Genomic DNA, 26,661 nt, shown 5'->3' with positions numbered 1-26,661 from the left:
AATACAAAAATTAGCCAGGCATGGTGGTGGGCGCCTGTAGTCCCAACTACTCAGCAGGCTGAGGCAGGAGAATCACTTGAACCTGGGAGGCAGAGGTTGCAGTGAGCCAAGATCATGCCACTGCACTCCAGCCTGGGCGACAGAGTGAGATTCTATCTCAAAACAAAACAAAACAAAATGAAACAACCAAAATCTGCTTAATCTTTCCTAATGAGAATACACTGATACGTTTACTAAAACTACTGGCTTTTAGTTCTTAAAATCTATTTGAAATCATGTTTATATTTATTTTACTTGAATTTTCATTTTGGTGTACATAGTTCTTTTGCCAAAATAAACAGAGGAAGGTTCTCTAAATATTTACTATTATTGTAAAGGGGAGGAGAGGTAGAGAAAGATGGCCGAATAGAAAACTTCAGCGATTGTCCCCTCACAGGAACCCCAAACTGAACAACTATCAATGCAAGAAAGCACTTTCATAATAACAAAAAAATTAAGTGAGCAATCACAGTACCTGATTTTAATGTAATATCATGGATAGAGGCATTGAAAAGCTAGGAAAGACAGTCTTGCATTATCTACACCACCCCTCTCCCAGCCCCAGGCAGCACAGCAGAAACAAAGAATCTGTGGGCTTGGGAAAGAGCACAAAATGAGTGTGCAACATTGCATTGGAGCTCAGCGCTGCCCTGTCACAGTGGAACACAGCACAGGACAGAATTCTGCCAGTTCCCACGGAAGGAGCATTTAGGACAGTGCTGGGCCAGAGGGGAATCCTCCACCCCAGAAAGAGGAAACTGAGTCACAGCCAGCTTCACCATTGGCTGACTAAAGTGGCTTGGGGATCAGAATAAATTTAGGTAGCAGTCAGGACACAAGGACTGCAGTCCTTGGGTAAGCCCTGGTGCTACACTGGTCTTGGAGGTTGTGATAGTTAATACTGAATGTCAATTTGATTGGATTGAAGGATGCAAAGTATTGTTCCTGGGTGTGTCTGTGAGGGTGTTGCCAAAGGAGATTAACATTTGAGTCAATGGACTGGAAAAGGCAGACCCACCCTCAATCTGGATGGGTACCATCTAATCAGCTGCCAGCAAGACCAGGATAAAAGCAGGTAGAAGAACATGGAAGGACTAGACTGGCTGAGTCTTCTGGACTCCATATTTCTCCCATGCTGGATGCTTTCTGCCCTCGAACACCTGACCCCAAGTTCTTCAGCTTTTGGACTCTTGGACCTACACCAGTGATTTGCCAGGGGCTCTCAGGCCTTTGGCCACAGACTGAAGGCTGCACTATCGGCTTTCCTACTTTTGAGGTTTTGGGATTCGGACTGCCTTCTGGGTCCTCAGCTTGCAGACGGCCTAATTGTGGGACTTTATCCTGTGACTGTGTGAATCAGTTCTCCTAATAGACTCCCCTTTATATATCATATCTATTAGTTCTGTCCCTCTAGAGAACCCTGACTAATACAGAGGTGGTAGACTTCAGATGTGACACCAGCTGTGGTGGCCAAGGGTGTGCCTGTGTCACTCATTCCCCAATTCCAGGCGGTACAGCTGAGGGACTCTTTACACTTGGAGAAAGGAGAGGGAAGAATACAGAGAGCTTTGTCATGTAACTTGGGTACCAGCTCAGTCACACTAAAATAAAGCACCAAGGAGACTCCTGAACCTCCTGACTCTGTGCCTTTGTTTCTGGACAGTGTTTCTAGACCCACCCTGGACCAGCAGTGAATCCACTGTCCTGATGGGACAAACCCAATTCTGCTGAATAAAGCGGCATTGGCCTGTAATAAACATCAGCGACAGCCAGGCAGTAGTGACTACAGGTGTGGGGTGAGCCCCAGTACTGTGCTGGGCTACAAGGCTTTACATGTGACCCTGTGCGGTGCCAGCTGTCATGGTCATGAGAGTGGACCGCCTTATCCCTCCCCCAACTCCAGGCAGTCTGGTGCAGAGAGAGACTTCCTTTGCCAGAAAGAGAGGGAAGAGTGAGAGACTTTTTACCTGGTAACCCAGGGAATTCTCCCTCATTTTCCCCAAATCTACCAAAGCTATGTATCAAGGAGTCTGTAAGAGTTGCAGCATTCCAGGGCTTAGGGCACTCCCTAGTGCTAAAATGGCTGCAGTGACCATAGGCTTAAGTCACAACACTCAACCTCTTTTGAATTCTTAGAAAGTCCTCTCAAAAAGGATGGCTAAAAACAAGCCTATACTGTGAAGACTGGAATAAATACCTAACTCTTCGATGCCCAGGTATCAACAAATGTCTACAAGCATCAAGGATGTCCAAGAAAACATTACCTCACCAAATGGACTAAATAAGGCATCAGTGACCAGTCCTGGAGTGATGGAGATATATGACCTCTCAGATAGGGAATTCAAAACAGCTGTCTTGAGGAAGCTCAATGAATTTTTTTTTTTTTTTTTGAGATGGAGTTTCACTCTTGTTGCCCAGGCTGGAGTGCAATGGCACGATCTTGGCTCACCGCAACCTCCGTCTCCCAGGTTCAAGCCATTCTCCTGCCTCAGCCTCCTGAGTAGCTGGGATTACAGGCATGTGCCACCATGCCTGGCTAATTTTGTATTTTTAGTAGAGACGGAGTTTCCCCATGTTGGTCAGGCTGGTCTCGAACTCCTGACCGCAGGTGATCTGCCTGCCTTGGTGTCCCAAAGTGCTGGGATTACAGACAGGCATGAGCCACTGCGCCCAGCCTTTTTTTTTTTTTTCCAGAAGGGTTCTCACTCTGTTGCCCAGGCTGGAGTGTAGTGGTGCAATCACAGTTCACTGCAGTCTTGACCTCCTGGGCCTGAATGGTCATACCACTTAAACACTGCAAGTAGTTGGGATCACAGGTGTGTGTGCCACCATGGCCAGCTAATTTATTTTTATTTTTTGTGGAGACAGTCTCCCTATGTTGCCCAAGCTAGCTCAATGCACTTCAAGATAACAAACAGCAGAATTTTATCCGATAAATTTAACAGAGATAAAAATAATTTTTAAAAGTCAAGCAGAAATTCAGGAATTGAAAAACTTAATTGACAAACTAAAAATGCATCAGTCTCTCAATAGCAGAATGGATCAAGCTGAACAAAGAATTAATGAGCATGAAAACAGGCTCTAGGAAAATTCAGTCACAGAAGAAAAAAACAAAAAAATAAAAAGGAATGATGCATATACCTACAAGATCTAGAAAATAGCCTCAAAAGGACAAATCTAAGTTATTGGCCTTAAAGAGAATGGTGAGACAGAATGAGAGAGGGAGAGAGAGAGAGAGAGAAAAGCGGTGGCAGGGAATGAGGCAGGGAGATCGGGGTAGATCATTTACTTGAAGAAATAACAACAGGGAACTTTACAAACCTAGAGAAAGATATGAATATCCAGGTATAAGAAAATCGAAGAACAAGCAGATTCAACCCAAATAAGACTACCTTAAGGTATATAGTCATCAAACTCTCAAAGATCAAGGATAAAAAAAGGATCCTAAAGGCACTGAGAGAAAAGGAGTAAAGATAAAGACTTTCCCAGACAAACTAAAGCTGAGAGATTTCATGAAAAATCAGACATATCTTATAAGAAATGCTAAAGGGAGTTCTTCAGTATGAAAGAGAAGGATATTAATGAGCAACAAGAAATCATTTAAATGCATACAACTCACTGGTAAATGTAAGTACACACACAAATACAGATTACCCTAACACTGTAATTGTGATGTACAAACCACTTACACCTTTGTAGGAAGACAAAAAGAGAAACCTATCAAAAATAATAAGTACAGCAACTTTTTGAGATGAATAGTATAAAAAGATATAAATAGAGGCAACAAAAGTCAAAAAGTGGGGAGGATGAAGTTAAAGTGTAGAGTATTTCCTTTTCTTTTTGCCTGTTTTCTTTGTAATCAGAATGAAGTTGTCATCAGTTTAAAATAAATGATTATAAAGTGTTATTTGCAAGTCTTATGGTAAGCACAAAAAACCTATAATAGATATACAAAATGTTGAAAGCAAGAAATTAAACATACTACCAGAGAAAGCACTTTTTTTTTTTTTTTTTTTGAGACAGAATCTCATTTTTCACCCAGGCTAGAGAGCAATGGTGCTATCTCGGCTCACTGCAAGCTCCGTCTCCCAGGTTCACAACATTCTCGTGCCTCAGCCTCCCGAGTAGCTGGGACTACAGGCACCCACAATTCTCCCACCTCAGCCTCCTGGGTAGCTGGGACTACAGACATATGCCACCATGCCCAGCTAATTTTTGTATTTTCAGTAGAGATGGGGTTTCACCATGTTGGCCAGGCTGGTCTTGAACTCCTGGCCTCAAGTGATCCACCTGCTTCAGCTTCCCAAAGTGCTGGGATTACAGTCATGAGCCACTGTACCCAGCCAGTAAAAAAAAATCACTTTTTTTTTTTTTTTTTTAAAATTTATTTAGACGGAATTTTGCTCTGTCGCCCAGGTTGGAGTGCAGTGGCATGATCTTGGCTCACTGCAAGCTCTGTCTCCCGTGTTCACGCCATTCTCCTGCCTCAGCCTCCTGAGTAGCTGGGACTACAGGTACCCGCCACCATACCTGGCTAATTTTTTGTATTTTTAGTAGAGACGGGGTTTCACCATGTTAGCTAGGATGGTCTCGATCTCCTGACCTCATGATCCGCCCGCCTCGGCCTCCCAAATCACTGGGATTACAGGCATGAGTCATGGCGCCCAGCCAAGAAAAATCACTTTTATACAAAGAAAGGCAAGAAGAAAGGAAGAGAGGACAAACAAAACAATCAGAAAACAAATAACAAAATAGCATAGTAAGTTCTTACCTAGTAATAATAACACTGAATGTAAATGGACTAAATTTTCTAATCAAAAGATGTAGAGTGGCCAAATGGATTTAAAAACAAGACTGAATGATATGCTATCTACAAGAAACTCACTTTACCTATAAAGACACATACAGACTGAAATAAAGGGATGGAAAAAGATATCCCATGCAAATAGAAGACAAAAAAAAGAACAGGAATAGCTATACTTAGATAAAATAGATTTCAAGAGAAAAACTGTAAAAAGAGACAAAGAAAGTCATTATATAATGATAAAGGAGTTAATTCAGCAAGAGGATACAGAAATTATAAATACATACACACCAAATGCTAGAGCACCCATATATATAAAAGCAAATATTATTAGAGGTAAAAAGAGAGATAGACTCCAATACAATAGGTGAGGACATTAACACCCTATTTTCAGCATTGGACAGATCATCTGGAAAGAAAATCAACAAAGAAACACTAGACTTAATCTACTACAGACCAAATGACCCTAACAGACATGTACAGAACATTCTATCGAACACCTGTAAAATACACATTATTTCCTTAGCACATGGAACATTCTCAAGGATAGAACGCATGTTAGACCACAAAACAAGTCTCAAAAAATTTTTAAAAAATTGCAATCATGTCAAGTCTCTTTTCTGACCACAATGGAATAAAAATAGATATCAATAGCAAGAGAAACCTTGGAAACTATGCAAACACATGGAAATTAAACAATATGCTCCTGAATGACCATTATGTCAATGAAGAAATTAAAAAGAAAATTTTAAAAATTTCTTGAAACAAAAGAAAATGGGAACACAACACACTAAAACCTATGAGAGACAGCAAACGTAGTACTAAAAGAGGAGTTAATAGTAATAAATGCCTACATCAAAAAAGCAGGGAAACTTTAAATAAACAACTGAATGAGGCAGCTTATAGAATTAGAAAAGCAAAAGTAAACCAAACTCAAAATTTATAGAAGAAAATAAATAGTAAACATCAGAGTAGAAATAAATTAAATTGAGACTAAAAATGTACTACAAAAGATCAACAAGACAAAAAGTCGGTTTTTGAAAAGATAATCAACAAGCTTTTAACCAGACTAACTAAAAAAAGAGAAGACTCAAATAAATAAGATCAGGGATGAAAACGGAGACATTACAACTGATAGTGCAAAAATTCAAAGACTCATTAGAGGCTGTTATGAGTAACTACTATATGCCAATAAATTGGGAAACCTGTCAGAAATGGATAAATTACTAGACACATAAAGCCTACAAAGATATAATCATGAAGAAACAGAAAACTTTAATAGACTATTAATGAATAACAAGACATAAGTAGTAATAAAAAGTCTCCCATTAAAGAAAAGCCCAGGACCTGATACCTTTACTGCTGAAATTTTACCAAGCATTTTAAAAAAGAACTAATATTAATCCTACTTATATTATTCCAAAAAAAATTGAGGGAACACTTCCAAACTCATACTATGAGGCCAGTGTTACCCTGATACCAAACCCAGACAAAGACACACACACAAAAGCAAACGACAGGCCAATATTTCTGATGAACATAAATGCAAAAAATCTTCAAATACTTGCAAACCATATATAACAACATATTAGAAAGATCATTCATCATGATCAAATGGGATTCATCACCCAGGGATGCAAGGATGGTTCAATATATGCAAATGAATCAATGTGATACATCATATCCACAGAAAAAAGGACAAATCCATATGATCATTTAATTCATGCTGAAAAAGCATTCAATAAAATTCAATATCCTTTCATGGTCAAAAAACTAGTATAGAAGGAACATACCTCAATACAATAAAAGCCGTAAACAACAGGCCCACAGCTAGTATCATACTCAATGGGGAAAAACTGAAAGCCTTTCCTCTAAGATCTGGAGCAAGACCAGGACACCCACTTTCATCACTTTCATTCAACATAGTACTAGAAGCCCTAGCCAGAGCAATTAGACATGAGAAAGAAATAAAGAGCATCCAAATTAGAAAAGAAGTAGTTAAATTATCCTTATTTGCAGATGACAAAATCTTCTATTTAGAAAAACATAAGGACTCCTCCAAAAACCTATCAGAACTGATAAAACAAATTTAGTAAAATTCAAGATACAAAATCAACATATAAAAATTGGTATCATTTCTATGTCCCAACAGCAAATGGGGAAAGGGAAACCCTCATACACTATTGGTAGAAATGCAAATTAGTACAATTACTATAGAGAAAAGTATGGAGGTTCCTCAAAAAACAGAATATTATATGATCCAGAAATCCCACTGCTGGGTATACATCCAAATAAAATAAAGAAAATCAGTATTGCAAAGTGATATTTGCCCTCCCTTGTTTATTGCAGCACTATTCACAGTAGCCAAGATATGGAATCAACCTATGTGTCCATCAGCTGATGAATGGATAAAGAAAATATGGTACATACACACAATGAAATATTATTCAGTCACAGAAAAGAATGAAATCCTGTTCTGTTTTGTTTTTTTCAAAAACATGGATGGAGTGGGAGACATTATCTTAAGTGAGGTAAGCCAGGCACAGAAAGATAAATTTAGCATATTCTCACTCATATGTGGGAACTGAAAAAAAAATTGAACTCATGGAGATACAGAATAGAACGATGATTTCAGGAGGCTGTAAAGAGTGGGGATAAAGAGGGGATGGTTAATTGGCACAAAAATACAGTTAGCTAGAAGGAATAAGATCTAGTGTCTGGTAGCACAATAGGGCAACTATAGTTAACAATAATTTATAGTTAACAATATATTTCAAAAGAATTAAAAGAGTGGAACCGGAATGTTGCAAACACAAAGAAATGATCAATGCTTGAGGTGACAGATAACCCAATTACTTTGATTTGATCATTACACATTGTATAATTGTATCAAAATATCACATATATCCCATAAATATGTACAATTATTATGTATCCATAATTATAAATTAAAATATTCTTATTACCTTCTGATAGTTTCCAAGAACATGATTTGTTCCTTTTCCTTAACACACACCCTTTTTTGAAGCTAAAAATATGCATTCTTGGGTTCTATATATAAGAAACATTTCAAGTTGGAATAGCAATGAAAGAGATGATCTATGCAGTGTTGTCTGCAAGCAACTGATCACAACCAGTTACAGATCTATGTGTTCCTTCTCTACTGCCAGTGTTTTACTTGACTGGACTTTGAGGGCAGGGGAATGAGATGATCTAAAACTACAGAGTGTCAGATCAGTCTTCTTGTCCAGCTCTGCCACAAACCTCATTGGAAAGACCATTCAGTGTGTATTTGGGCTTTCCTTCCTCATCAATGTAATGGCAGGAATAGACATACAAGACTCCAACTTGCCCCTTCAGTTCTTTGAAATCGGTGGATTTTAATTTGCTGTGGCTTCCACTGGCCACCAAATTTGGTGCAAAGCTACATGACTTTTCTTACCCCTCATGTCACTCTATTATCTGCTAAAATTTTATTGCTTTATTAGATCTCAAACTTACACCTACTTGATATTTTTACATGTATACTTAGCCTCTTATTTTTTCTTTTAATATTTAGTGTCTGCATTTGATTCAGAAAGATATTTTTCAGCTCTATCAAATTCAGAAGTAGCTTAGAATTAGAAAATTCTTCCTAGCAGGAGTTTGTCTCACCAGCTGCTGTCTCGTAAACCTGTTTAGTAGAGTCATATTTCATAGAGCTGCCTTTTAGATTTTTACTTTGCATGGCTTAATTCCGCTTCTCATTATGTCCCATCTATAGTTTTTTCTATCTGTAACTACACTCCAATCCACTAGAATTCTCAAGCTGAAACAACATTTTATACCCCCCATCCCGATTCATAAAATACATTTTATAGGCAGTTGCAATTTAAGATCAGAGTTGAACCAAAGCCAATGTGAAATCCCTTGGGAGGAGACACCAAACTCAATCACTTGAAACTTAATCTCAATTTTCCCTCTTTTTCTTTCTCTCTCTTTCTTCTTCCTTCTTCCTTCTTTCCTTCCTTCCTTCCTTCTCTCTTCTTTCTTCTATACACACACTCTTTCATATTTTCAATTACAAACAGAATTGCAAAACTTAAGAATCAAACTAGCACTAAAATCAAGGTACTAATTTTGTATGTATATTAAAGTTATATAAATGTTATATGAACAGGTATTTTCTGGAACAGGAGACAGTAGAGCAGTAAGGTATCTACAAACACATCTGACCCTCTGAGGAGCTCTGCTTAGCCCCCACCTGCCTAATGTGAGCTTAAAAACCTGCCTTGGACAAAGTTGCTTGACCTCTTCTACTGCTCTGCTTTGCTGATGCTTCGATCTGTGTTCAACTTTGCATCTTGGCCCCACTGTTCTCCCACCTCATTAAATGATAACATTGTCTAGTCTTGTATTCCTTAATTTTTTTTTTTTTTTTTTGAGAAATGAATCCAAACATTCTTTCACTTACACTAGTTTCTCATAGTGTACAAAAGAAAGAGGAAGATGGTAAGGAGAAAGCAAAGCAGAAAAAGGAAAAGAGAATGAAAAATAAGAGATAGACTACTCTTGGCATTTCTTCCTTAATATTTATTTTACTTTTGCTTTTTTATTTTTTATCTTATTCATTTTGAATTTTAAATATCTACTTACAGCAGATTAGTTTTAGAATCAGATTAAAATTTTATTTTCCCTTATTACAAACTCATTTTTATTTTCTTTCTTGAGACAAACTGGCAGCCTATATTGCTTATTTTTATTTGCTTTTAAAAGCTGCTATTATTCTTTAGTACCCTGGGATACCAATGTGATGATGTCTCACTGGTTCTTGTAGATAGTTATACTCACAACATGCCTATGGCTTCATGGAAATGAACATTTGCCACAGCTGCATAGGAGCTTACTCAAATGGGTGACACTAAATCTAACTAAAATGACAATCAAAGCTCTGGCAAGACTATCAGGCAAATGAGTCAGAAGTTAAAATTATCATTAAAGTTGTAGGGGTCCTTTTAGAATAAAAATTGCTAAATGAATTGTTTTGGAATTTGCAGTAGTTAGAAATGCTAATTTATACAGCAGAGGAAAACATAAATACATAATAGGGCAAATGTGGCTTACTAAAGCTCTTGTAAGCAAAATTTAGGGGCCTTAGCAGACAGTAATACTAATATGACTCAAATTAGAAGTGTATTATAACCTCAAAAGTAATCTTAAAAAATGAACTTTTAACATCTTTCATGAGAATGCAATAGCCCTGCTATACTCTGCTTTAATGAGACTATACTCAAATATTGTGTTCAGTTCTGGTCACCTCAACTTGAGATGGCACAGACATGTTGAAACATGCGCAGGAGAGGGCGACCAGGTTGGTGAGGGGAACAATAGAAGGAGGTAGCAATGATATACCTGAAAAAGAAATAATAATAAAACCAAGAAAAAATAGAAAAAGTATTTTTAAATATCTGAAAGATTGTCACACAGAAAAGGCAGATTTTGTTCCAAATACTATGTAGAATATAGTCTTCCCATCAACTTGGTCAAATATACCAAAGCTTGACTCAATGAGTAGAAGCTACAGGAAGTTCAATAACGTGAAGAATTGTTAAAGGCAGAATTGTCCAAATGTACTAGGCAGTTTAGGAATTAAAGAATTCTCATTATTTGAAGGGCTTGGGCACAGGAGATCCTAAGCAGATGAGATTCTAGCAGATGTTTGTTCAGACTGAGTGACCTTTAAGGAATCCTTTTCAACAATTAAATTCGGCAATACCACAAAATCAAAAGCCATTTGATTCCGACAGCCCTGGACATACTAAAGTAAGGGCCAAAGATTTTAAAGAAAAGATGGATAAAATGAGAATTTAAAATTGCCAATTTCAAATTCTCAAGCTGAGATAAACACATTTCTAATTAAGTAACAAGGTCAATTAAGTTCAAATTTAGAGATTCAAAATCTCCATTTTTGAAATTATGTGGTTAGTTATTCATATGTATAAGGCTGTTAGATAGTCCATTCAAACTTGGCCTCTCATCAATGGGGATACTTTTGGACATTTTGTTAATGACCAGTACATTTTTAGGTCTGTGATTGTCATACTATGATTCCTAATAATTTCATTTGACAAACATACTTTTGACATGTTTTGTGTGTGTAAACATCTGTGTAAGAATATTATTTTTTCTTTTATCTTCTGCACAGAAGAAGTTACTCTGAAATGTATGAGAAGGCAAAGAAACATAATGACAGTAGGCATATTACTCTGAAAGTCCTAAAGACGATAATAAATATTATCCATCTGGGGATAGAAGGGAGGTAAATGTATAGCTGATGTTTCAGAGAAAAAGAAAGAAAAGCGAGTAAATGTCTTTAGCATTAATCAAAACAACATTTACAAACATTGAGCCAGATCCTCCAAGGACCCTAAATGACCACCAGGACATTAGCTCATTGGGGTGTGTAGTCCCTGGCCACAATGCATTATAGTGGGAAGTCACTGATTGAATAACAAAAAGATTAAAGTGGCTTCGGACCAGGTAGGCTTTCCCACTATGTAGGTTCCCACTGAAATTTGTGCAACTCAAAGAAAGAAATCATATGAATTAAAATAGGGAAGATTACTTAAAGGCAAAAAAAAGACTAGCAACACTAAGACTAACCCAAAAGAAAGCTACTACATGAGAGGTGGCAAATGGAGGTCACAATAGGGTAGAATGTATTTGATGATCTCCCATCATTTGGGAGATTCAAATGATGTAAGAAAAACAGTTAAACACAATTTTCCCATGGTAAATATTTTGTCATTTCAGTGAAACTCCAAAATGTGTCATCTGTACAATATTTACTCACTATAAAAATGCTTGTTTTCCAATGGACCTCTTAAAGATGCCATTCATTGATATATCTGTATATTATGACCTGGTCAAAGTATTAGTTTTTAAGCAAGACAGAAACTAATTTCTGAAAACACATAAAGTACAGCTACAATAATATTTTGATCTCTTTCATTAAATCATTATTGAAAATTTCTATTTCAAAAGTTTTTTTCAGGTTGTTTTCATTATCAGTTCAAGATCAAAAGCTGCTTTTTCTACAAAGTTTAGCAGAATGGGCAAATCTTAGGGCATTTAAAAGGATTTCGTATAAGGAACCTTCTCGTTTTAAAACATAATGTAATCATAAATATTAATCATTTTTCTCTTTCTAGATTTCAGATGCAAACATAAAAGCATCAGTATTCTGTTTGATAGAAACAAATAGAAGGCAAGTAATCCAGATAATTAGTGATACTTTTATATTTTAAAGTTAGGAAACGGGTTCAAGGAAAAGAGGATTCAGAGACTTAAAAAGGAGAGTTAATAGTACCAGATATACATTATTTAAATAATACACAAATTAATAGTCTCAAGATAATATGAAAAATTAGTAGCTCAAGGAAATATTATATTTCAAAGATAAGAAATGAAAGATAAAGTTGGTAGTAGTTAAGTTTCATCACAGTAAAAATTTACAAATACCTTCTTCAACATCTGAGATATATTCGCCATCACTGAGCATTTCAGGGGCATTGGCTTTACGAACTGCATGATTTAAGTGAACAATATAAGTGGATGAAAAAATACATACTCTTGATATTACAACAAAACATTTCAATATTCCTGAAAGACATTTTTGCAATGGACTTTCTTCAGGAAACAAACGAAATACACAGTCACTTATAATTATTGTGAACTCAAAGAACATTTCATACCTTCATCATCAGACATATCAAGAACTTCATTCATCGTTTCTGGAACATTCATTTTGTGCTTCTCTGTGACGGTCTAGTAACAAAAAAGCAGTCATTTCAGTGTGAGCAGATTGTACACTTTAGTGGGCCTTTTCATTTATCTCTGAATTAATCAGTTTCTTGTGGAATGCATGTGTTGAATATCCTGAATCTCCCACATGTAAAATGACATCAAAATTGTTGTCCCTTAGTGGCACAAAGGTTGTCACCATATACAGAACACAGGAGTACACAGTGAAAGAATTCTAGTGGCAAAGTACCACAGCTTAAAAGATTTAGGTCTCTAATAAAGCTTTTCAAAGGAAAAGAGAAGATTCTGCCCTTCCTACTCCACTGCTGTCCTTTTTCATGGTCTGATGAATCTACCACCCCATTCCATGAAAGGTCTTGGCTGAGGAAAAGCCAAATGAACTGCAAGAAATATGTGTCTATTACTTGTGCCAGCTTTCCATCTATTTTGTGTTCTCCTCTTATATGAAATTTTAATTCCTAGGATAAACGAAAACATTAAAATAATATTTACAACAATAATCTTTACAACAATGTGTATGAAAAAATACTTTAAAGGTGATGCATTGGCAGATCATTTTAGCCTTCCCCAAAATCTAAAGAACAGTATATTATGCAGCAAATGCCTACTGCCTCTTTTACTTGCTCTTTAATAGCTTAGATTATATCCATCCAAAAGACACTGTCAGAATCACTGATAAGGAATTCTTAGACCATATCTATCCAAAAGACATTGTTAGCATCACCGGTAAGAAATTCTCAATGACTTTAGTTTAAAAGAGAGTTTTTTTTTTTTTTTAAATTCTCAGCATACGAGACACTAATGGTACAAGAGAAGACACACACATGTTTAAATAAGACAACTGAAAAAAAGCCAGGTTGTTAAAACTAAAAAAAGGTACAAATTCATAGTTTCTTAGAGATGATACTTGATAATGTGATTTCTACCCCTATCCCCAATTATTGTGTTGAAATAAAGCATTATTTGATGTCTTTTCCAGCATGTAATACTGCAATGGAGCAGTTTTAAAAATAAACTTTTATTTTTAGAAGAGTTTGAGATTTATAGAATAATTGTGAAGATAGTAAAGACAGGTCCTATATACCCTACACCAAGTTTCCCCTATTATTAAATTCTTTATTAATATTATTATTATTGAGACCAAGTCTCGCTCTGTTGCCCAGGCTGGAGTGCAGTGGCATAATCTCGGCTCACTGCAACCTCTGCCTCCCAGGTTCAAGCAATTCTCCTGCCTCAGCCTCCCGAGTAGCTGAGATTACAGATGTGCATGGCGAAGCCCAGCTAATGTTTGTATTTTTAGTAGAGATGGGTTTTCACCACGTTGGCCAGGCTGGTCTCGAACTCCCAACCTCAGGTGGTCCACCTGCCTCAGCCTCCCAAAGTCCTGGGAATACAGGCATGAGCCACTGTGCCTGGCCTATTATTAAAATCGTTCATTAACATGGAAAATATCACAATTAATGAATCGACATTGATACATTATTATTAAAGTTTATATTTTATTCATTTTTCTTTAGTTTCTGCTTAATGTCCTTTTTATGTTCCAGGATCCCATCGAGGATACTGTATTACATTTAGTTGTGTCTCCTTAGTTTCCTCTGGGCTATGGCAATTTCTTAGACTTTCCTTGTTTTTTAAAAAAAATTAATGTAAAGTTCCAGGTTAAATGTGCAGGACGTGCAGGTTTGTTACATAGGTAAACAAATGTGTGCCATGGTGGTTTGCTGCACCTATCAACCCATCACCTAGGTATTAAGCCCCACATGCATGAGCTATTTATCCTGATGCTCTCCCCCTCCCCGCCCCCAGGCCCTAGTGTGTGTCCTTCCCCTCCCTGTGTCCACGTGGTCTTATTGTTCAGCTCCCACTTATAAGTGAGAACATGTGATGTATGGTTTTCTGTTCCTCTGTTAGTTTGCTGAGGATAACAGCTTCCAGATCCATCCATGTCCCTGCAAAGGACATGATATCATTCCTTTTTTATGGCTACACAGTATTCCATAGTGTATATGTACCACATTTTCTGTATCCAGTCTATCATTGATGGGCATTTGGGTTGATTCCACATCTTTGCTATTGTGAATAGTGCTGCAATGAACACACACATGCGTGTATCTTTGTAATAAAATAACTTACATTCCTTTGGGTATATACTCCTTAATGGGACTGCTGAGTCAACTGATATTTCTGGGTCTAGGTCTTTGAGGAATTGCCACACTGTCTTACATAATGGTTGAACTAATTTACATGCCCACCAACAGTGTAAAAGCATTCCTATGTCTCCAGCTTCGTCAGCATCTGTTGTTTTTTGCCTTTTAAATAATTGCCATTCTGATTGGTATGAGATGGTATTTCATTGTGGTCTTGATTTGTATTTGACTTTCCTTGTTTTTGATGATCTTGAGAGTTTTGCAGTGTACTGGTCAGATATGTCCATCAACTGGGGCTTGTCTCATGGGTTTTCTTTTTTCTTTTCTTTTTTCTTTTTAATGAATAGACTGGGGCTGTATGTTTTAGGGAGGAAGATCATAAAGGAAAAGTGCCATTTCATCACATTGTATCAAGGGTACATACCATCAACGTGACTTATCATTGTTGATGTTGACCTTGATCATATGGCTGAGGCAGGATTTGTCAGGTTTCTCCATTGTAAAGTTATCTATTTCCCCCTGCTTCCATACTGTTTGCTTTGCAAGAAAATCACTATATTCAGCCCACATGTAAGCAGTGGGGAACTATGTTCCACTTTGAGAGTGAAGTATATTTTCATACATTATTTGGAATTCTTTTGCCTGAGACATTTGTGTCTTCTTTTCCATTTATTGAATTACTTATGTATAATAGTATGAATTAATGGATAGTTATTTTACAGTTTGTACCATACTTCAATACTATTATATTTATTTATTTTTGCTCAAATTGTTCCAGCTATGGCCACTGGGAACTCTTTAAGTTAATTCCTATGTCTCTTCGACATACCCCCCACCACTGTGTCTCTGTATTAGTTTATTTACTTTTGTTGGGGGAGGGAAGAGCATTTCCTTACTTTTTGACACTCTAAGATGTTCCAGGCTCATCTTATATGTTTCCTTTGCTGGCCTTAGATTCAGCCATTTCTCCAAAAAGCACTGTTTGCTTTTAGTAGAGAATGGTATTAGCAACCAATATCTGCGTGCTAGAGGTATTCTGCTCCTTACATATGAAGTAATTGGGTATTTTAAACAATGCAGTTTCGATAGATACAATTCACATCTTTTGAATATCAGTTTCTATCCATTCAGTTTGGTATGCTGTGTTGATTGTAATCTAATGAACTAAACCATCTTTCTCAGCATTGCCACATCATGTATTTTACTAATATGGAAAAGACATTCTCTTTGTTTTGAAAAACTGAAGTCTGCTTATAGAGTCAATGGCTGCTGGAGTCCCAGTAACTGGCTATACAAATATCATGCCCGTGGTGGAGGCTGAGCTATAGTTATTAGCTTAAAGTCATAGACTCCACCCTGAATTACATCAGTCCTGTCTAAGCTAGTTTACACGTAACCACTAAAGCAAGGCTGACAAGGTGGTGTCTCAGCTCGAGAAAATGTACCAAATACCACAATGCTGGACAAAATTTTAGAGACTTCTATGGACTGTTTTTTAATTGATGTGAACACTTCTTTTGGTGGAAGCCTCATTTTCTTCACTAGGCAAACTGGACCTTTCCAATTAGCATGCATAGTGTCTTCTCTTTTTTGCAGAAAGTCACCAACAAGGATGACTGACGATGTTGAGAGTGAAAAGGCGCTACTCCTGTAAACATTCTCTTCTCATGGGAACCTGATGGAGCTCTGAGACCTTTCTCTGTCTTTCAGTCGATTTTTTGAAGCTATAACTTTGTTTTGTTCTTAACTCTACTTTCTCTTAAAGCTTTTTTGATTTTGAAGAAACGTTTTGAAATTTCCTAATAGGTGAGAAAGTCATTTACATTCAACCAAATAAGATATTTATTTTGAACTTTTACATGTCTCAAGTCTTTTAACATTGAAATAGAAGTATTAATATTATCTATTTACTGCAATGGCTTCAAATCTTTATAGCATTGTGACACTTGGCTGTCGTTAAATAGTTTGTCCTCTTCTTCTCCTTTCCTGTCCTAGATAGAGCTACATGGGATATAAAATTAAAGGTAATAAACATTATTGGTTTGAACACTTTTTTTGAGAACTTAATGATATATTTTAATATAATAAAATCCTCAAGAGGTGTATGAAAGCAACATGTGGAAATTTACCTCTTAGACAAAGTATATCTTGAAGTTTAGAATGTGTGCTGGTTGATAATCATTGTTCTATTCCATTAAAACAATTGTTTTCTCTTTCACAAATTACAAATTTTTTCTCCCGTAATCAGCAGGTTTGTGAGTAAAATTGCCAGAAAACTCAAACTGCAGGTAGCTACAGAGACCCTCAACCCTTTTTGTGAAACCCATTTTTCACAAAAAGCACTGGGTATACAAACTAATTTGCAGATGCTAACCATTTTCTCCTTCATGTTGGAAAGTGGTCGAAGAGAAAAGGGGACAGAACTGATAATTCAAAATGTTCCAGAGTCCTAAATTTACTTTGTTAAGAGTCAACCTCAGGCCTATGTGTTGAGTTATGGAGTTAGGAATAACTCAAATAAGCCTCTGATATCATGTAATATTTGCCCTTAATTCCAAAGTTACCAAATCTTGATGCTGTTCATAGGTATCAGATGGGGTTGGAAAGAAACGACTTATCCTAGAGACTGCAGCTTGTAAAAATGTAGTTGATGCAATAGGGCCTCCTGGTAAAGATCCACTTTAAATGTTAACAAAACAGTCTATTGTGTTTCTATGAAAACTCCAGGTGGACAGAAGATGAGTAACAGTAGCAGGCAAAACCAGTTCTGATTCATCTGGATTTTTTTAAAACAATGTAAACATTTTTCACAGGAATGATAATGGATCCACGTACCATTTGTGCATTAAAACATTTTTAAGGAAGCAACTTAGAGTTTTCAATTTCTTTACATTGCCAAGGAAGGATGTTAAAAAATTTCTGCCTTCACCATCATTTCATTAAAAACTTGTTATATCAAAGCAAACAAATAAATAAATACATTTAGCTGTATATTGAAGTAAAAACTCTATAGCTACAAATGCATCTTTTAAATAGGTATTCTTAGTGTTTTAAATTTTTATTCATATTAGCAATAAGAGTTTTCCTATCCTGACTACCAACAATGAGGTGACTGTATTTTAAAACATGGTGCTTAGTTTATGAATGGGAAAAAACCTTCATCTCAGAAAAGCCCAAGAAAACTGGCTGAAAGCTGGTTCCTAGGGTAACAAGGCTCTGCATTCCTTACTTACAGTTGTGGTCATGGTCTCTTCGGTCACTATCTTCAGGGTGTCCACTACTGAGATGTAGCCGAGGCGCCGGGCAATGCCAAGGGCAGTATTCCCATTCTGGCAAAAGGAAAATGTGAATGAGGAATTAGCAAGCCTCATTCCACATTTTTTTGCTGATACAAAATGTAAGGTGAGTGTCTCATCAGACCCATCCCGCTGTCATACACAAAAAAAGTGTTTCATTAGAGACATACCTTGCACAAAACCCACCTAACCTGTTTGTACTCACACAGTAAAGTCTGGGCAGCTACACATGCAATCCAAGAGGCTTTTTAACGTTCTAAGTAAGCAGTCAATGAAACCAACACAATTTTTTTTTCTTACATGTGTACTTCCTGCTAGGTGACAATACAGCAGGTAGTTTTCACATATAAAACACTAATCATCTGTCTCTGAACAGTCCAGAACAATATGGTTATTGTCCTTCTTTCCTCATTCTACTGAATGCTCCGTTTATGCCTCTTCATGAAAGTACAATGAAAAATGTAAGAAGACACCAGAGTCCAGGCCCATCTATCTCCTCCCTCTTCTCCTGAGCTGGCCCTGAGTGCTTACCACAGTGAGTTCATTGGGGGAGGCATTGTTCTGAAGTAAGACATTTATTATATGCGTATGTCCCTGCTGTGCTGCTTGATGTAATGGTGTATATCCATTCTGTAGAAGGAAGATGGAAGAGATGATTCTTAATTCCTTTGAAACAAAAATAAATGATTCTGGCAGAAACAAAAAAGGAAGGAGCTTACCTTTGTTTTGGCATTAACTTTTGCAGAATGCTGGAGCAGGAAATTAACAATCTTGATATTTCCGTAGTGGCAGCCCACATGCAGTGGTGTGTATCCCATCTGTAATTATTATTTTTTTTTAAAAAAGAAGCATCATAATTATACTTTTACTAACAGCTATCCTAAACAGACGTAAAATCATTATTTAACCTTTCTTTTTGAGCTGGAAAAAGTAGGGTTTTTTTCTTCTCTATATAAAAAAATTGCCCTTGATAATTCTCAGCATAAGACTTAGGTATAAATTAAAATACCATTGCCCATAAAATTGTTAGCTCCTCAGAGTTCTTGCTTTATTTTTTATCAGCTCATCTTGTTCTTAGAACTCTTCAAGATAGAAAGGAAAGATGGACCAACTGACAGCATAGACAGACTGATTCAGCAGTTTCTTGTTCAGGGACAGAAGAGCACTTTATTGAGACTTGACTTGTTTATTGAATACTTTCTGAAAGCTTTAAATCTAGGCAAAAATGAAGGGGCTAAATAATAACACACGGCAGGAGGTGATCATCAGAATGCCTGATAGAGGTAGGAAGAAGCACAGAAACACTAAAAGGAAGAGGGAGGCTGGTGTGAGCTCGGGTGGTCTGAGAAATATGAACTCGAACAAGGTATATCAAGTTAGTTTTTCGCCTTCCTACCTAGAGTCCCAGAGTTTGAAAACCACTGATTTAGACAAAGAAATGGATTGTTTCTCAAATTAGTATCCACTGACCCCTGAGAGTCTATAAGTTCTCTCTCTCTCTCTATCTGTGTGCATGTATGTGTCTGTATACAATCTAGGTAATTATTTTTTTTTTAAATAAGGATATTCCAGATCCTTCTCTAGATGGCTGTGTTCATTATAACATACTACCCTGCAATTTCAGAGCCCCTGTTCATAATGACACGGGCAGTACCAGATCTCTGAAAGGGAGAACATTGACCTTTTATTACAATACTTCTAAACAAGAATAGGGGTGGGTGATCCATATTTTCAGGGGTCTGTATCTTATATGATGTCACTAGTGTCTTTATGCTGGCCCCAGCAAAGGAATACATTTGAATTTGAAAAAGAGATGCCCAAACCACTGTTGACTGTAGGAGGTGAAGATACCTTACCAGGGATGTGCTGCCCTAGAGAGGTGACTCTCGGTAGACTTTTTTTTCCCTTACATGTGTACTTTTTTGTCTCACAAAACAAACTGCCAGTGTACCCACACTGACCAGACTATCCCTGAAAAGCTCATCATAACCACATAGAGGAAACTGACTTACAGCCTCTAATGCCACTTAATACATGATGGAGGACATTCCTTTTCGGTGACCAGAATCCATTTGCCTGCTTTGCAGGGTTCTCCTTTTCAGTACAGAGGAACTCAGATACTGCACTCATGATCAGAATACTGCTTAATAAGGGAAGCTTGAAAATAATGTGTCCAATAATGCTCAGTACAATTGGTTTAATTGATTGAAGTAACATTATTTCCAAGTTCAAAGAACTTCCCTTACAAGTCAAAACCATGTGGACCCAATATTTTCTAAAAATCTAAATATTAAAAAATTCTTTGAGATTTTAGTCAATTTGCCTAAGTTATAATACAACCATTTCTAATAGTTGTTGAGATGGATGTGTTGATTTTATATATATATATATTTAAGACAGGGTTGATTATTTATTTATTTGAGACAGGGTCTTGCTCTGTCACCAGGCTAGAGTGCAGTGATGGGATCATGGCTCACCGTAGCCTCCCCTCCTGGGCTCAATCTATCCTCCTGCCTCAGTCTCCCAAGTAGCTGTGACTACAGGCATACACCACCACGCCTGGCTAATTTTTTCTATTTTTTGTAGGGCAAGGTCTCACTATGTTGTCTAGGCTGGTCTCAAACTCCTGGGCTCAAGTGATCTTCCTGCCTTGGCCTCCCAAAGTGCTGGGATTACAAGTGTGAGCCACCATGCCTGGCCTACATATTTTAATGAACAGGTTCTATTCATACTCATAGCTTCCCATCTCATTCTTACTAAAACCCTAAATCATTATAAAACAGTGTTAGGAGTTCTCTAATTCTAGTCTCCCCTATCCTCCTCATCCTCCATCCATACATCTTTTAATCCTCCCACCATTCTCTCCCTTGGTCGCTATGCTCCAGGGCACTGGTCTTCTTGCGGTTCCACAAACACTAAAGTGTTTTTTCAAAAATACGTGGGCATGGCCAAGAAGATTGAACTTGCATTCAGAGAAATCAGATGTGGGCTCCTCCATTCATTGGGGTTACCGGCATTCCCATACAAAATAGCACCTCCCATAAATACGCTCAGAGAGGTGGGACGTGAGCAATTCTTTCCAATCAGCAGTAACAAATTTTTCAAAGACTAGTTTTTTCTTGAGTAGCTAAATAAACAAGCAAACATATAAAGAGCCATAGCCCAGCAAACGGAGTAGCCTCTGCCTCTTTGCCATGGCAGCCTCACTGATAACATCATTACAAGCTGATTAGGTTTTTCCTTCCTTCCTTTGGGCAACACTGGATAGAGCTCAGGAAAACCCTGCAAAATACATTCGAGTCTTTAACTACTTTCCTTCCTTTTTTCCTCTCTTGATTACCAAGTAGTAGATGTTTACGTCCATTCACTGATCAGGCTGCACTTCTGACTGATGAGAACAGGGGAAAGGAGGGTCTCAGCAGCCAGGAGCCTGGACCTCAGAGGCAGACTGTCTGGGTTTGGGACCCAGCTCTGCTACTTACTATCTGTGTGAATTTGGACAAGTTACTGAACCTCTCTGTGCACTGGCTTATGCATTATAAAAGGGACTTTAGTAATAGTACCAAGCTCATTGTGTTGTCATGAGGATTAGCTATGTTAACAATTATTTCACCAGTGTCTGACACATAGGGTTAGCTATTATTACCTCATGCTGAAAACAGTGCCTGGCACATCATCACTGCTCAATAAATATTTTAAATATTTGGTAAATTAATGATTGAAAACAGGAAAAGATCAGGCCGGGTGTGGTGGTTCATGCCTGTAATCCCAGCACTTTGGGAGGCTGAGGCGGGCAGATCACCTGAGGCCAGGAGTTCAAGACCAGCCTGGTCAACATTGCAAAAACCCAGTCTCTACTAAAAATACAAAAAGTACAAAAAAAAAAAAAAAAAAAAAAATTAGCCAGACGTGGTGGCATGTGTCTGTAGTCCCAGCTACTCAGGAGGCTGAGGTGGGAGGATCACTAGACCCTGGGAAGTTGATGCTGCAGTGAGCCACGATCATGCCCATGTACTCCAGCCTGGGCAACAGAGTGAGACTCTGTCAAAAAAAAAAAGAAAAGAGAAAAGAAAAATGAAAAGAAATTGTCATTTCTACCTCTGGCTCAGCCTATCCCATTTCTGATACCCCTTATAATTTTGCTAACCAGGCCAGGCATAGTGGCTCACATCTGTAATCCCAGCACTTTGGGAGGCCGAGGCCGGCGGATCACCTGAGGTCAGGAGTTTGAGATCAGCCTGCCCAATATGGAGAAACCCTGTCTCTACTAAAAATACAAAAAATTAGCCAGGCGGTGGGTGCCTGTAATCCCAGCTACTTGGGAGGCTGAGGCAGGAGAATCACTTGAACCCGGGAGGCGGAGGTTGCAGTGAGCCAAGATCACACAATTGCACTCCAGCCTGGGTGACAAGAGCGAAACTCCATCCCCCACCAAAAAAATAAATAAATAATTTTGCTAACCATTTTTCTTTCCTCTGGCATGCTCATCTCAGCTTATAGACATATTTTTATGCTTCCATCTTAGAAACAAAAAGTACTCCTTTCAAATATTTGTCCTTTTCTCTAGGTTTCTATCCTTTCAAAACTAAACTTCTTGAAAAAAAAATCTTCATACACTATTCCGCCCATTCTCCCTACATTTCATCATCTCCACTACTCTAGTAAAACTGCTTTATAATATCCCAAGTGCCCAGCCATGCATGGCATGCATGGACTTTGAGCTTCTCTTATCTGAAACACTTTGACAGTTTTTCATAATTTGACAGCCCTATCATATTCTTTCGTCATTTCTCCTCTACCTTTGGACAGGCCCTCCTTTGCCTCCTTCATCCACTATAAAATGGAGTGGATCCCAAGGGTTTTGTCTTTGGTTTGTGCCACATTTTTCCTTGAGGATTACACCTACTTTCACAGTGTCAGCTAATACCTTTATTGCGATGATTCAGAAATCTGCATCTTTAGTCCAGCCATCCTTTCTGTGTCCAGATCAATATGTGAGTCGTTTATTGGGTTTTCCTACTCGAATGGCCCCTAGGTAATCTATAATTCAACACACTCAATACGAAACTCATAGTCCTCTTTCCCCAACTGGCTTTGTCTCCTTTATTCTCTGTCTCATTGAATGGTACTTGTGATCACCCAGTTGCACAGGTCAGATCCTTAGTTTCATCCTGAATTTCTTGCTTCTCCTCAGTCCCCATACACACATGGTCTTCAGATCTTTTTTTTTTTTTTTTGAGATGGAGTCTTGCTCTGTTGCCCAGGCTGGAGTGCAGTGGCACCATCTTGGCTCACTGCGAGCTCCGTCTCCTGGGTTCACACCATTCTCCTGCCTCAGCCTCCCGAGTAGCTGGGACTACAGGCACCCGCCACCACACCCAGCTAACTTCTTTGCATTGTTTTAGTAGAGACGGGGTTTCACCGTGTTAGCCAGGATGGTCTCGATCTCCTGACCTTGTGATATGCCTGCCTCGGCCTCCCAAAGGTCTTCAAATTTTACCTGTTTGTATGTCTTTTAATTTTCTCTAATTTCTCTCCTGTTCGTCAGTGTCTCATCTGCCACTTAGTTCAGGCCTTCTTCATTCTTCATTTGGATTTCACAATAGCCTAACTGCCCCTGCTCCAAGGTTTAAAATCAACTTATTCTTTGCATTGTTTCCCAGGATCTTTGTAAACCAGACTGCTGATCTTATCACATTTGTGTTTAAAACCTTCAGTGGCTTCTCAGCGCACACAGGATAAAAAGCTGAACAGCTTAGCCTGGTACATTAAGGCCCTCTGAGATCTTCTTAATTTTCTAGCAATATCTTAAGACATAATCCCCGTTTTTCTTCTCACGTTCCCATGATACTGAACAAGCTATAGCTTCCTCTATCCTACCTTACCTTTGTCAAAAAACTTAGTTATTACCTAATACTCTAAAATTATATATATATTTCTAGATATAGGCCTATGGTCAAAATCAGGCTTTGTAATAATTAGCTTTGGGACCTTATGCAAGTAATTACTTTTTCTGTGCCTCAGTTTTCTCATCTGTAAAATGAGGATGTTAATTTCACCAGCGTCATAGGGTAGTTGTAAGAATTAAACAAAATAATAACTATAAAGCACCGAGAATAGTACCCGGCACAGAGAAAATGGGTAATACATTGTTTTATTTTATTATGATGATGACTTTGTTATTATAATACTATGTGTTTTGCTCTCTAAACTATGAATTCTATGAGGGCAAGGAATGTATCTCCCAGGTAAGAATTTAAAAGCTTTTTACGCTTTTACACACATTTAAAGAAATCCAGTGTAACTCCTGATCCCTAATTAGTGTCCTCTAAGAATCAATGCCTTTCAGGGGTGGTCTAAATAAAATGCTTCCGGACATTATCCTTCTAAAAAGCAAAAGCAGTGGCTTCATCTCTATCAAACAACATTGATTATTATACCCTGTGGCACAATTTAGCTTAAAATCATTTGGTGAAACTTCAAATGCAAAAGGGGGGTGGGGTATAAAGGGTCAGCAAACTGGAGGGGTGCAGGGGGAGAGGACTGCAAAGGCTGTTACCAGGATTTTCTAGTCTTTTCCTCGTCAGCGAGAAGAGGTCTTGATATTTTATTATTATTATTGTTTCATGTAAGCTAATGAGTTGAATGGTATACATCCCACCTGTGGGCTGCTTGGGGCTGTCTTCTTTACCAGCGAGAATGTGAACATTCCTGGGATACAACAAACTCCTTATGCACAAAACTAAGCAGCAAATGCAAGCAACCCAGCTATCTGCACTTCTGCTGTGCTCTAGTTATGGGACAATCATGGCTTCACTTCCTTTTGGTGGCTGTGACCTTTGCAGAGAAGAGAAAGGAAAGGAATAGAGGTTGTGAAGGACAGAGAGATGCTTTCTGAAGTGAGATGCTCTGCTCCGTTCATAAAGGGCAGGAAAAGTTACATGCCACAAGGTATTATAAGGAGTATAAAAATGCCTATGTGGCCAGGCACGGTGGCTCATGCCTGTAATACCAGCATTTTGGGAGGCCAAGGCAGGTGGATCACCTGAGGTCAGGAGCTTGAGATCAGCCTGGCCAACATGGCGATACCCTGCCTCTACTAAAAATACAAAAATTATCTGAGTGTGGTGGTATGCGCCTGTAGTCCCAGCTACTCAGGAGGCTGAGGTGGGATCGCTTGAATCCGGGACGTGGAGGTTGCAGCAAGCCATTACATTCCAGCTTGAGTGACAGAGTGAGATTACCTTTTGGAAAAAAAAAAAAAAAGACTACCAAATGGAACCTGAGTTGGGCTGGGTTAGGAGGAAGCTGTGGTGGAGTCCTGAGACTCGTACACATCAAGGGGCCGTGTGTGCAAATGGAAAACAGACGGAGGCAGAGCAGTACTTGTTTCTCTCCTCCCTCACCTGGCTTTGAGAATCTTCACCATACTCCCTGGCTGAATTTTAGGGCATGGCTTGGATGTGCTGGGGCAGAAAAATGTTGAGAAACTTGACCCAGACCTTGCCTTCTAGAGTTTCATATCTACAAAAAGGAGAGAGAACCTAATAAAGTGAGTCTGTCTGTCTGTCTGTCTGTCTCTCTCTGTGTGTGTGTGTGTGTGAATAAGCAATATGGAATGAAGATATTTACCATGAAGTTGCAAACTTCCAAAGTCAATAATTATTTCCTGATGAAAGTATTCAAGCAACATAAGAAAATAAGCTAAATTCAATCTCATTTTGGTGTCAATACCCTTTTATCTAGCTAATTTGGGTTAGTATTTCTATATTACTAGTTACTTCAATATGTCCATATACATCAGAACCTACTTATATTACATATAAAAATTTTATTCACAATATTTAGTAGTCATTCTTTTTCATGTCAAATATGGCATATAGAAAGAAAACATACGTGGCCGGGCGCTGTGGCTCACGCCTGTAATCCCAGCACTCTGGGAGGCTGAGGCATGCGGATCATAAGGTGAAGAGATCAAGATCATCCTGGCTAACATGGTGAAACCCCATCTCTACTAAAAATACAAAAATTAGCTGGGCGTGGTGGTGCACGCCTGTAGTCCCCGCTACTTGGGAGGCTGAGGCAGGAGAATTGCTTGAACATGGGAGGCGGAGGTTGCAGTGAGCCGAGATCAAGCCACTGCACTCTAGCCTGGTGACAGAGCGAGACTCTGTCTCAAATAAAAAAAAAAAAAGAAAACATATGTTACAGTAGATGACACAAATCTGATATTAAGCATATAAAGAAAAATTTCAGAGAAATGTGATTAATGTGAAGCTATATCTTTGACGATGACATGAAAAGTCTTTTATTTTTCTGTGTTTGAATTGTGGCATTATATAAGACTAATCAGTAATTTTTTTTTTCATTTTGAAATGAGAGTTTTTTTGTCTGAGAGAGGGAGAATGCAGGCAAGACTGCACAGACCATTAGGAATTTAGCAAGTGAGTAATATTTAAATAAGCCTTAATTTATCCTGTTTCATAAATCGTGCTGAACGAACATAGGGGTCATAAATTACAAGTTTTTCTATTTGTCTATTTGTCTGCATTTAAAAAATCCATCACAC

The 26,661-nt window shown here is 38.0% G+C and overlaps 1 protein-coding gene across 1 annotated transcript in view; it reads right to left on the bottom strand.

The window, feature by feature from the left end:
• Positions 1–26,661, bottom strand: part of ANK3 (ankyrin 3) — a 361,275-nt gene that overhangs the window by 126,877 nt on the left and 207,737 nt on the right. The window contains 5 exon segments of the mRNA XM_050803013.1: positions 12,344–12,406; positions 12,577–12,649; positions 18,030–18,125; positions 18,624–18,722; positions 18,812–18,910. Coding sequence (XP_050658970.1) covers positions 12,344–12,406; positions 12,577–12,649; positions 18,030–18,125; positions 18,624–18,722; positions 18,812–18,910 — 430 coding nt within the window.

The sequence above is a fragment of the Macaca thibetana genome, chromosome 9, assembly GCF_024542745.1.
Source record: "Macaca thibetana thibetana isolate TM-01 chromosome 9, ASM2454274v1, whole genome shotgun sequence".
Classification (NCBI taxonomy): domain Eukaryota; kingdom Metazoa; phylum Chordata; class Mammalia; order Primates; family Cercopithecidae; genus Macaca; species Macaca thibetana.
This window is presented reverse-complemented; position numbering and strand designations above follow the sequence as displayed.